The sequence below is a fragment of the Galeopterus variegatus genome, unplaced genomic scaffold (assembly GCF_000696425.1).
Source record: "Galeopterus variegatus unplaced genomic scaffold, G_variegatus-3.0.2 Scaffold247, whole genome shotgun sequence".
NCBI lineage: Eukaryota > Metazoa > Chordata > Mammalia > Dermoptera > Cynocephalidae > Galeopterus > Galeopterus variegatus.
The window spans coordinates 420,814-434,051 of NW_007726358.1; the positions used below are offsets into that span (position 1 = coordinate 420,814).

The following is a 13,238-nucleotide window of genomic DNA, read 5'->3' on the forward strand; positions in this document are numbered from 1 at the left end:
GTTTTCAAAGCACTTTGCATAATGAATTCACAAGCTATGAATTTACTTCATTATTTTACCTATGGCTCGATCTTCAAGCATTATCCTCAGACAATTTGGCTTCCTCCAGCTCAGCCTCCTGGACATGAGGGAAAGTCTCATTGGGGCAAGTCCACAAATCAAGGCAGTAAAACATTAGTGGAATAACCAATTGAATTTACGATGGGATTTTAAGACAAATATAAATGAGGGCCCTAGTTATTCACCAGCTCCATGTTCAGATGGGAAGAAACTAGAACTAAATCATCCAGGAAGTACATTTGGAAGAGTTTAGAATAATCCAGAGTGGAAGATTTATAATTCATTGTGCTGTAGAGGTAGAGAAATAATATTGTGATAGAGCCTAAAGCAAGGGAAGAAATAATAAAATAAATAGCATATATGGTGTAAAATTGAATTTGAGGCCTTGGATACTAAAAGTGAGGACTTAGGAGATGCAAAGGATGAAATAATACGCTACATAATCCAACTCCCCTCAGGACATGCTTCTTTAGATTTACGAAAAGGTGCAAAATTATTCCCATTTATTACTGGTCCATGCCTAATTGCTCCTGGAGAGTAACAGAGTAAAACAAAGTAGGAGAGGGTTCCCAACACACACTTGTCCAATGACGCTTTAGAGGAGCTGGGTTCTGGCGTGAGAGTGGAGCACCTCCCAGGTGATTACGGCAGATGTGACACGGCAAGAGGAGAGGGGGCTTTGGGGGACCTACCTCTGCAACTTAATCAGTGCTGTGGACACTTCAGTTGGAACCTGGCTCAGAAGTTTACCAGCTACCAGTGATGAGACTGCGGGCAAGCGACTTCACCTTGTACGACTCCACTTTCCATCTGCGAAATGGGAATAACAAAACCCATTCTGCAGGATTTCCTTGATAAGGAAAAATAGGATGTGTGGAGAAGCCAGCATGTAGCAAGCACCTGCGGTCTGGGCTGTCACTAGTCATGGGTACTGGATTGTCAGTGTCACAGTTGGCACCAGCCTGTGACCAGGACCCCAAACTCTCCTCTGCCTCTGTCTGCCCAGCTGTAAGGTGTGAGTGAGACAACAGCACATTGTTTCTTTCCCCATGACCACTCCTAATCGTTCAAACCTGATTCCCACTTTTGCCAAGAGCCTTCACAGACTGTACAATGAGAGGGTAAGTTGGTTGAGAGGTGGCATGGGTATTCCTGCCAAATAAGGATGCTAAGAAGAGCAGGCCCAGAGGAAGTTGGAGGCAAACAGCCCACTTACAACAAAATGCTAGGTCCCTTCTCTCCAGGATGCCTTCCTTCCACGACTCTCCAATTTCACGCTATTCCCTTCTACTATGAGTCCTTTAACGACCACCACAAAATCCATTGCTTAGTTATGCGCTTTCCTACCTAAATGTTTCGTGGGGATATGGGCTTCTTGAGGGCAGGAGCCATGCAATTTTCTTCTACATTGAGCAGATTTAAGGTGCATATTAGTCCACTTCTGTGGTTTATAACAAAATACCCAGAAGTGGGTAATTTATAAAGAAAACTAAATTTATTGCTTACAGTTTTAGAGGCTGGAAGTCCAAAGTGCAGGGAACACATCTGGTGAGAGTCTTGGTGGTGGGGATAGTGACCCAGGGGACTCACATGGCAAAAAATGGCAGAGCAGACAGAGAGAGACAGCTCCTCCTTCACTCTCCTTTTAAAGCCCTCAGAACCATGCCCCTGGCCACCATTATTAATCCATTCACTACTGCACTGTCCTACAATCTAATCACCTCTTCAAGGCCTCACCTTTCAATTACCGTAATAGGATTTCTCACCCTCAACAGTTATAGTGGGGATTAAGTTTTGGGGGGACATTTAATCGAAGGGAAAGTGTTCATTGGATCCACCAACAATTGGTTGCCAAGAGAAGAAGAGATGGGTTCCAGACTGTGATAAGATATAAGGGCTCTACCTACTGTGGAACCTGTTGGAACTTATCACTCCAGCTCAAAGTGCGCCCCACACAAGATACACACACATCCCTCGCTGAGAAGGAATTGTGAGGGTCCTAGGATAGAGACGGCCTCAGTCCTCACGATATTTACATTCACTCAGGCTAAAAGTTTTCCTGCCTGTAACACTATTACTCATCTGGGTATTTAAGCACCCTGAAAATGTTTGGGGGATGATCTGGTAGAAATTTCAACACAGCTGTCCCCAAAAGGAGAAAATCCAGATTGGATGGATGTTAGAGACTAACACCACTGGGTTTTCCAACTGCACAGATGGATTTGCAGTAAAAGTGTATACACAGATTTTTTTTTTCTATAGCCATTTGAGGGATCCGTGTTCTTTCATGAAATCATTAATATTCTTAAAATACAGATGGTTTTCCTTTCCAGAGACATTGGTCCCTGGATCTGTAGAACTGTGTTTATTTTCCTTTTGATGCCACCATTTCTCAGGCAAAGGTTTCAGTTGCCCTCCAAAACCTTTAAAGAGTGTCCTGTCAGGATATATAGGGAGGCAGCTGAGAACCTCCCCCACGCCCCCACCCAAACAGTGCTAAGTGGCTCAGGCAGCACCAGAGGCGGTGGAGCCAGGCGGGGGTTCTGGGGGGCCATCTGGAAGGGAACTGGCTTTCCCAGAGACAGAGAGGGAGGGAGAGAAATGCAGAGGAGGAGGAGGGAGGGAGGCTGCCCGGCCAGCCCCTGTGTGGGGCTGGGGAGCCCTTGCTAACAGCGTCCTGTCCTCCCCGCTGCAGACCCCACGCTGTGGACGCAGGAGCACGTGCGGCAGTGGCTGGAATGGGCCATCAAGGAGTACGGTTTGATGGAGATCGACACGTCCTTTTTCCAGAACATGGACGGCAAGGAACTGTGTAAAATGAACAAGGAGGACTTCCTCCGAGCCACGTCGCTGTACAACACGGAAGTGCTGTTGTCGCACCTCAGTTACCTCAGGGAAAGTAAGTGCCCCAGGCCACGCCAGGGCTGCAGGAGGCTCCCCGGCCGCGCTCCCCCGCGGAGCCGCCAGGGGGCGCAATTCGGTGCGCTGCTGCAGGGGCTACTGGCCCAGGCCACGTGGGCTCCCGCAGACCCTGCCCGGGGCAAACCCAGTCTTGAGGTGTCAAGAGAAGTAAATTGAGGAATGGAGAAAAAGTAGGGGGCTGTGACCTGGGGCTGGGGTGGGGGTGTCTGCCAGAGGCTAGTTTCACTCTCCACATGAGAACCTCTTTCCAGAAGCTACTGCCACCTGGAATTATACAGAGATGGATGCCCTGGTTGGTGTTCTCCTAAGCAACGATTTGAAGTTCCTACAGGAAACTCTGTGTTAGTGAATTTGGGGTTTAAGGCTTTGAAAATGTACGTATTAACCTCCTATCCTTGGGGTCACTCTGGAACCATCTAACCCCACCTTACAGGGCTGCGACCTGCACAATTTCTTACTGAGCAGGGAGAGCGGCCAATGCTACAGGTGTGTAGGATCTGTTGCAAGCCTTCTCCCAGTACAGCAGGAGAACGAAAAGAGCTTAGGAAAGAGAGAGCTTAAGAAAGCAAGCGGGCAATCATCCAAAGGATTTATCCAATACGAGGTTCCTTAGCACCAGGCGCCCATCAGTTTGATGTGAATTTCATTTGATGTGAAATGCACACAGAGCAAAGGAATGGAATTCATTTAGACCTGCTGATAACCTCAGCTTTAACTCTTCACCAGAAATCCAGGCCAGGTGGTATATCAGTGCTACCTGCAGGTATGGAAGGGTTGTTGTGTGGCCTGCAAAGATGGTGCTAGAATCAGGGAGTCAAAGCCATAGGAAGACAAATTTGGCTCACTTTACGCAGGGGCTTGCTAACTAATAGTCAGCCCATCCAAAGACAGACGGACAGCCTCAGGATTTGGTGTTAGCTGAAAATGGCCAAGGCTTGCTGGGAGTCTTACAAGAGTTAAACTTTGGGAAGGTGTTTGATGATTTTAGGTCCCCTTCAAATACTGAGATCCTTGGACAGCATTGAAAAGGTTAAAAAAAATTTTAAAGCCTTCGGACGTATCCTGCGGTGCCTCTCGGCTCTCTGGTCGCCCATCCAAGGTGTCTGGTAACCCGTGGGGGAGAGTGGATGATGCCGTGTGTGTTAGCACCAGAGCAATGACCTCATGTCTGAGTCTTGCTGCAACATGAGGTCAGCCCAAGAAACAGCAACTTCAAAAAAGGGGGCAATGTTCCACCCACTTTTTCTGAGCTTTGGAAAAATTAGCATTTTCTAATGATGTCTATTTCTCAGACTTTAAGTGTTTGTAGAATTAAAAAAATAAGAATCTTTGAACAGAGTCCTGCAATGATCTAGGCAGGGCAGGAGGTAGAGGCAGGCACAGAGAGGTTGGGCATGAGGAGAGACCAGCAAAGCAAAGCACAGGCCAGTTCTGCCTTTTCCGCTTCTCCTGGCGTCCGCTGGGCCCAGGACCCCCAACCCCCTTTCTTCCTTTGCTGGAGGAGAAATGATAGCAGCAGCATGGACAGCGCACTCTGAATAGTTAACAGGCCCAGTAATTGGGGCTCCACGGCAGGTGCCCTTGTTGGGAAAACGTTCAAGTGCATTGTGACTCCACGTGGGGAAAGCCTTTCGTACCATGTCACCCCAGGCCTTGCTTTCTGACCAGTCTGTTAAACAGCTCAGGTCTTGCTAGCACTTTCTGTCACCAAAGAACCTGAGTCACAGACACTAAAGTGAGACACTTGCTGCCCAGGAGGCCCAGGAATGTGAGAAGGTGACCATTGGTGACCATTGGGGAGACTTTCTATTGCAGGAGACCAGATAACAAGGGCTGAAGCCCTGAGCAGGTGAGGAAAAGTGGAGGTGCAGAGTTGGGTATTTGGGGGTAAAGTACGGCAAGAAAAAGTGAGGATTGCTTCTTTCTTTTTAAGAATATTTGTAGATATTAAGGAAGATGACCCCAAAGCAGTAAAAATGTGAAGTTTCCAGAAAGGCGCTTATTAGCAGAGCAAATTTCCAGAATTGAGAGGAGGTGGAATCAAGCACATACATGGAAGGCTGGCAAAATGCAGAGCAGATTTCTAGAACCAGGAGGATGGCTGAATAACAGGACATCGACAAGACACAAAGTTGGTGCCGTTAAAATGATGATTGTGAAAAACCACGAGAAGGGCTCATGATGCAAGGTTGGGTGAAGAAGCTCACTCTAAAGTGTTCTGTGCATTGATATAAAAAACGTCTGCCCGAGAAAGCAAAGATGAGACTCGTTGTATTAAGTGAAAAAGAAAAAAAAACTTGCCCCGACATAGTATTATAATAGCCTTTTGAGGACCTAAAGCAGTCCACTGTCAGGGAAAAAACTTTTTGATTCCTGCTTCTTTGGGACTGGACCTTGGGGGTCCAGCCTCTGGGACCCTCTGGCGTTGGGTGGCGCTTGGCCTCTGAGATGCCTGCAGGAGGCCATGTGCTGGCCACGGTCGGCTCTACGGATTGCTGGGGACTTTCTAGTGCCGACCAGCATGGCTTCACACACGTTATTTTTTCTTCAGACTGACTTCCAGAGCATGTTTTGTGCTTAGGAGGGAGGCAGGTGCTCCGGGAAAGGGGTCGAGGTGACCGAGTGGGGGCAAGGAGATGGGGTTTAACTGCTTGTGCTTCGTCTACCCGTTCTTTGTCGGGGGAGGGGCTGGGGCTCAAACATTTCCACTTTGGCAAGAGGTGGAAGGAAAGCAGCTGAGATCCTCACCACCGATGGGGGAAGTACTGTCGACAAAGGAAAGCCAGCAGAGGAGAACCGGAGACCTGAGCCCGTGGATTGTTGCAAATCAGAAGAGCCCACATTGGTGGTGCTTTTCTGATCTGATCTTTCTGGACTTTAGTAGAAAAAATGGAAAACTTGTAGGATAAGAGTTCTGGCATCAAATTTACACTTTCACAAAAGGAGCTTGACTATTCTGCTTGTCTGGGAGAGGCGCTATAATTTTACAGTTTAAATGCCACATTTAAAATTTTGAAATGTATTTTCCAGGGCAGAGAAGAAACATCAATGTCCTGAGCCCCTCTATACCCTGGTGGCCTGGTGTGTTGAACTTATCTAGCCTGCCCGGAGGTTGGGGGGTGGGGAGGGCTTTGATCTCCATACCTGGGCATGTCAGCTGTCCCAGGCAGAGTGGCTATGTAACATCACCCATACTTGAAATTCCAGGAGGACTGTGTGGGCTGGGTCTGGCAAGGGTGCCTACAGTACTTGGGGTCATTCTGAAGTCTCCTGGGGGAACACAAGGCTCAGGCTGGCATCTGCCGGGTGTCGTTCACCTTATATAGAGAGGATGCCCCCTTGTGGTCACCATATCGACAACTATTTATAATCCCCATTTTAATGCCAAAGCAACTGAGTCCTGGAAAGCTTCAGAAATTGGTTCAAAGGTGTCCATCTAGTGGAGAGCATCTGGTATCTAAGACTCAGGGCTCTTCAGTCCCAGTCTGTAGCGGGCCCCCAGGCTCACACTGCTCAGGTGTCTACCCTGGTGCTAGATGCAACCGAACCTGTGACACTTGTCTCCAACCTGTCTCCCCTGGGGCCTCCACAGTAAGGGTCAGGCCACTTTCCCCGCAGCATTTTCTGTTTCTATTTGTACCAAGAGATAAATGCTTTCTAAAAACTTTCCTCTGCCCTCTTGGAATGAGGCAGATTAAGCAAACCTATCACCACACTAACCCTATCCTTCTCTCCTCCCCATGGCACCCCAAACCCCAGACCTGACAGGCGGCCCCGCCAGTATCTCTCTCAGACACACACCGTTAGGCAGAGGCCATGCACTGAGGGCACAGGCTGCGGGAAGTGAGATTGGGCCTGGCCTCCAAGGAAGTGAGGGCCGTCTGTTCCCAGCTGGCAGTTCAGGCTCAGGGCCACTGGGGGGAGTTTGGGGATGTCTGGGAGCCCAAAAGGGCCTGCGTGGGGGTGACTGGAGGCCAAAGAAAAGGCTTTTTTTGTTTTACAAACAATTTGGGTTTGTATGTCTATCCAGATCTGACCTGGGAAATATACTAAGAAACTGTTTTCAAACAGTGTCAGCTCAAGAGCATGAAATATATTGTGTGAGAGGGAGACCACTGAAAAGTATCTATCTTGATTCCCATTTTTAATTTAAACTTAATGGAAAGCACATTTCGTGTTTTGTGGTCTTCCCACCTGCAACCTCAGATGGTCGGGCAAAGGTGATGGGCCTGGCAATTAAGCTGGTGAAGTATTATCCCTTCCAGGCCTGGGGTTGGACCGGTAAAGGAGACCAGGATTCCAGCAGAACAAAAGGCCAGCTTTCCCTGGACCCGGTAGCCAGCCAGGCCTGTTGTTTAGAGTACAGAGCCTTACTCCACCCCCCACCCCCACCCGCACACTCAGCCAGAGAAAGCAAGACCAGACTCAATGGCTGGCTGCGAGGGGCGCCGGGGAATTCTATGGCAACAGCGAGGCAGGAGACAAAGGCTTTGGACGGGGACCCTTGTCTCCCTGCTCCAGGTGTCCCAGATGAAAAGCAGGTTAGGTTGAGGGAATGTCGAGCTGAAGAAAGCCTGATTGTGGGGCTCTACCCCACACCTGCAAAGCTTCACTCTGCTCATTTCGGATCCCAGACATTGCTGGCAGTGGGACTCAAAAGTGGAAAATCATTTTTTCCTTATGCTTTTACTGTAGGAAGGCCATTTCATTCTCAGCAGCAGCCACCACATGTTTTTTTAGAGCAAAAAGTGCCCCAGATAGATATACATGTATGTATCATATGTACAGATGGTCTCTGATTTTACCGTGGTTCAACTTCTGATTTCTCAATTTCAGGATGGTGCAAAATTGATACACATTTAGTAGAAGCCTCACTTCAAGCACCTATATACAACCGCTCTATTTTTCACTTTCAATACAGCATTCAGTAAATTACATGACACTTTACCATAACATAGGCTTTGTGTTAGATGATTTAGGCCAACTGTAGGCTAATGTAGGTGTTCTGAGCACATTTAAGGTAAGCAAGGCTGAGCTAAGCTCTTTGTTAGGTTAGGTGTATTAAATGCATTTTAGACACAGTATTTTCCATTTGCAAAGGATTTACCGGGATGTAACCCCATCATAAGTTGAGGAGCATCTATGTGTGTGTGTGTGTGTGTGTGTGTGTGTATATATATATATATATATATACTTTTTAATTGAAGTATAACATACAGAGAAAAGCAAAAATCAGAAGTGCACAACTTGAGGAATTATGACAAAGTGAATCCACTCCCTCTTACAAACACCCCCAGGCCAAGGAGTAGAATCGAAGCCCCCGTGCCATCTCCCCATCACCACCATCCTGTCTCCCCAAACACAACTACCTTCCTGCCTTCCAACACCATAGGTGAGTGTTGCCTGTGTCTTCGATTTAGTAGGGAGGCTGCAGGGTCTGCTGGGCTGAGGACAGGTTCTATAGAAAGACTGAGATGGGGATCCTGCCTGCTGCACTGGCCGGCTGTGTGGTCCTGAGCAAATGACTAAGCTTCTCTGAATGTTGAGCTCCTCATCTGCGAAAGGAAATAATGTGATACTGGCTTTGCATAGCTCGTGCAAGGATTAAGGGAGACAAGAAAAAGTGTCTGGCACACCATTCGTGGCTTCTCCCTTCTCCGTTGTGGCACATCCCCTCCATCTGCTCTGAAGAGCTGGTGGCAGAAAAGACTAGGCACTCAGCAGCACGTCAGGCCAGCTCAGGGTCAACTCAGAAAGCACCACCAAGCAGGAGAAAGAAATCCAGAGCCACAGAGGTTCCCGTAAGAACTGTACTGTGCCACCCTCTGTGGCCTGGGGAACTGGTTAAACAAAAATCAGAGAAGAGAGGGAATGCGGGTCCCTGGGGAGAGAGGTTACATGCCCCTAGCCAGCCCCTCCTTGGGGGAGGCTGCCTCTCCTTCTTGCAGTGAAACTTGAACCAAGAACAGTCTTCAGGGCAAAATCCTTCTCCTAGGTTGCCATGAAATACATATTTCATGCATGCTTTGGAGGGGTCAGACGACCCTTTCTGTTGGCTTTCTGGGAGTTTCCTGTGGAATTCATGTGTGCCCAAAGAAGAACTTTCACCAAGGGGGAAATTTAATAAATGTGGTTTATCTAAGCTTCGTGCTCTCAGCTAAATCTGCACTAATGACTCAGGCAGTCTGCTCCTCAGAGACCATCATTTTTCTTTATTTGCTCCAGCAGTGAGGTTTCAGCCTGAGGGAGAACATGTCAAGGACAGAGAGGCAGGCATTCTTGATCTGACTCCTGAGATTTTTTTTTTTTTTTTTTTTTTATTCTCCTGTAACATTTGGTTCCATTTTTTAACCTCCTTCTAGCCATGGAGGATTATTTCTTATTGCAGCAGAACCCATTCATAACTCTAGTTCCAGAAGACAAAACTAATGCTTTTTCTTTTTAAGGTTTTTCTGAATGTAATTGTGTCTATAGATGAAGGGATATAAAAATAGCAATGACAACAGCTATTATTTATTGGACACTTATTATGAGCCAGGGTTTGTTCTGAGTACTTTACCTGCATTATTTTACTTAATCTTCACAACGGCCATAGTAAGTAGCTATTGCTATTAGCCCATTTTACAGATGAGGAACCTGAGGCTCAGAGAGAAGAGCTAAATTGACGGAGGTCACAAAGTTAGTCAGTGGTAAGAGGCAGGTCTAATTTTAAATGCTCATTTGCATCATAACATATTAAAATGAAGCTGTCCCCGCCTCATTTTATCACTGATATTCTTGAGAATGGACTAACCAATGTAGCTGGTTCTTGGATATTATATTCATGTGGCTGTCCTGTTTCTCAGATGGTATCCACATACCCACACTCTGGCACACAGCAGTCTCCATCCCACCCCCGCCCCTGCCTTGTTCTCGGCTGGATCTGTTTCAGAGCTAGAAGTAACAGTCGCCCAGGCCGGCAGTCCTGCGTTGTAGGCAGCTGGAGGAGGACTCTTAGGCGATGCTGCTCCTCCCCATCCAGCCTGGCAGGCACACATTTCCTCCGAGGCACACAACCAAACGCCCACAGCTGGGTGAGGCAGCAGCTCCACTCCTGCACCTCTTCCATGACTGGAGACTAAAAATAGCAGCGTCTGACAGCCCGTCCCCAGCGCTGGCCTGGCACCCATCTCAGCCCATTGGCCACAGGGAGCAGGGAAAAGGGTTGTTTAGAAAAATTTTCTTAGCCTCAAACACATGAGTTGAGCTTTTGGTGTCTTTTGTAAAAGCAGATCCTAGCCCTAGTTTTGATGGCTCTTTAAGATTTCCTGAGAAGAATCTCAAGAAGAATCACAAAAAATGCTACATTTTACAAAATAAAACTCTTGAATTCACTTTAAACGCAGGAACAAATCTAGTTTTAGGAAAGAGGGAGAATGTGTTTTATGTGCAACAACACAGCAAAAATGATCATTCCTTCCAAATGCCTGGTACAGAATAGATACGCACTGAAGTTTACTTATAAAAGATTTTTTATCAGCACTTGGGGAAAAATTCAGTGCATTACTCTTCAAACAGTTGTTGGCAAAAGGAGGCAAAAGTTCCTGTTTGGAGTCCTACCACCACACCCCCCTTCCCGACTTCCAAAACTCCCTCCACCAACAAGGCAAATCCAAGCAGCTCACCCCCACCTGTAAAAGGACCCGATGTACTCAATCCAGAGGCCATGAGAGCAAGACGGAATGGCACCAGCTCCTCCTCAGGGCGGGACAAACTACTCACGGCGGCTCAGAAATGGCCGAATCTGGCTCATGGACAAAAGAAAACAAAAACTAAGAAAAATGTGCAGCACGGACTGCATGTTGCCTCTGAAGCCTAAAATATTTCCTATCTGGTCTTTAGAGAGAAAGTTTGCCAGCTCTCACTCTAGTTCAACCCCTTCATTTTTCTGATGAAGAAATCAAAGTCTAGACGTGTAAAGTCACTAACCCATGGTCACATGGTGGGTGGGTAACAGAACTAGAACAGACCTGGGTTTACTGAGTCTGAGTCTTGCGTTCCCACCAGCACTTCAGAACGATCAATATGGCAGCTCGGGGGCACGGCCTTGGGCCCCACCAGACGTCTTTCCTACCTCACTCTGACTCTACCTCCCAAGGCCATTGCCAAGGCCATTGCAGTCCTGCATGATCGGCTCCGAGCAAATGGATTGCATTAGCTTTCTGTTTCTCTCCTCTGTCCCTCTTCCCTTTTCCCCATCTCTTCCCCTCCCTACTCCCTTCTCCTGCCATCTCCTGCTCTTGATCTCAGAAGGATGTTTTGGTTATAACCTGTTTTTGCTTTGCCTTTCAGGTTCACTGCTGGCCTATAACACAACTCCCCACACAGACCAATCCTCACGACTCAGTGTCAAAGAAGGTGAGTTGTCTCAGGAGCTGAGAATTTTCTTCAGTAGCAGTCATGACACAGTCCCATACCGTTAAGACTGATGTGCAAAACTTCAGTCTGTGCCCCCTCCTCCTTGTTCCATGCAATTTTTTCTAGCATACAAAACAAGAAGCCACCTGTGCCACTAGTTGCAAAAATACAACAAACAAGCTTTTAAAATGTCTTGTAATAATATCATAAAGATATAACTTGAAGTTGTTATTCCATGAAAGAAAATGTGTTGCTCTTAGAATGAAGTAGATACTGCTTATTTTCAGAGCTGAAAGTTGGGGGTTTTCTCTGCTGAAGGTAATGAAATGAAGATTTTCAAGGATTTTAGCATGTCCACCTCTTAAGTTTTTTTTCCTAACAAAGTTTAGCGATGTCAATTCATTTTTAGTGGTGGTTTAAGGATTTTGTCTGGTTTGGTTTGTTTGGGTTGAAACAGAAAGAAACCAGTCTCAGCAAATGATTTTTGCCAATGAGGATTTTAGCAAATATCACATTAACATTTGTCAGCATCTTTATTTCGGAAACAACATCATGAGGATTGGTCCAGATACTGTGTTAGATTTTAGGCATTTAAACAAATGAACAAGTCATGGTATCTGGTTTAAGGGAGGAAAAAACGTGAACAAATAATTATTGGAACCATAGAGGGAGTAAAAAAAATCTTCTCACGGCAGAAGAAAAATTTCCATAGAGGAGGGGACTTTTGAGTGGGAACTTGAGGAATGACAGGGGTACGGCAGGCATTCTCTCATCCCTGGCTCTCTCTCCTTCCCTAACATTTTTTTTAACTCACACCTTGCACAGTATAGAATGCAGGTGGCGGTTTTCAGCATCAGTTGCATACAGTGTAATGCAGCATAACGTTTCAGGGAAACTTAAGGCTCTTCTGAGGGACGAGACCATTTGGTTCAAAATCCTCATGGGGTGTGGAAGAAACAAACCCAAAGACCCTACATGTCTTGCCCAAAGTTACACCTTTGATCACATAGGACTTTGCATTTCCTGTTAACAATTTTATAGTTTGATAATGACCAGAACATTAGTAGAAGAAATACACAACACATTAATCCGCTTTTAAACCTAGTGTTTTTCAGTTGCTTCCTTCTCTCCTGCGCCGCCCTGAGCCAGTTCTGTCTCTGCTACGCTTTTGCCTTTCCAAGTCAAATTTGTTGAATGTTGCTATGAAAATTGAAGTGGTATTGATTCATTCTAGTCTGAGCCACATTTTACTTAACAACCTGTTTTAACATCATGTTGTAAATGTCTGTGAGAGAGAAATTTCATTTTAGTGACAAACACCTTAGACCGTAGGTCAGGGCACTGTTGAACCTCAGTTTCCTGTCAAACAAAGGGGCTGAACTAAATCAGCAGGAGTCAAGTTCCGATTCTAAAGCTCTTGGCTTCTAAGGAGATGACCGGGCAGCACAGCCGGAGAGCTGCGCCTCCATCCAGAGCCGCTCTGCTTTGATTTGTTTTATATATTGAGTTTCATTCCATTTGCAGCTAGGGATCTGCTTCTTGGAAGGAAGGAACAGAGAGAGAAAGGGAAGGAACCACGGAGGGAGAGAGGGAAAGAGGAAGAGAAGGAGGGAAGGGAGGTGCCTTTAACCTCTGAATTGCTGAATTAGGATCCTTACAAGTTCCTCCGACTCTGCAGGTTACAGCTTGCTGACAACATCAGAATTAACCAGGGAGGCTCGGGGCCAGAGCCAATGGGAGATTTTGTGACACTGGGCTTAAAATACAGGTTTTAGTTTAGACACAGGTTTATCTAAGGGGAAAGGTGTTGCTAACCAGCTCCTTCCTCCTTGGGGCCTTAGCCCTAGCCCTCTCCTCTA

General features: G+C 46.7%; 1 protein-coding gene across 1 annotated transcript in view; it reads left to right on the forward strand.

The window, feature by feature from the left end:
* Positions 1-13,238, forward strand: part of FLI1 (Fli-1 proto-oncogene, ETS transcription factor) — a 135,323-nt gene that overhangs the window by 91,927 nt on the left and 30,158 nt on the right. The window contains exons 4-5 of the mRNA XM_008566495.1: positions 2,756-2,959; positions 11,314-11,379. Of these exons, the coding sequence (XP_008564717.1) occupies positions 2,756-2,959; positions 11,314-11,379 (270 nt within the window). The remainder of the gene's footprint in view (positions 1-2,755; positions 2,960-11,313; positions 11,380-13,238) is intronic.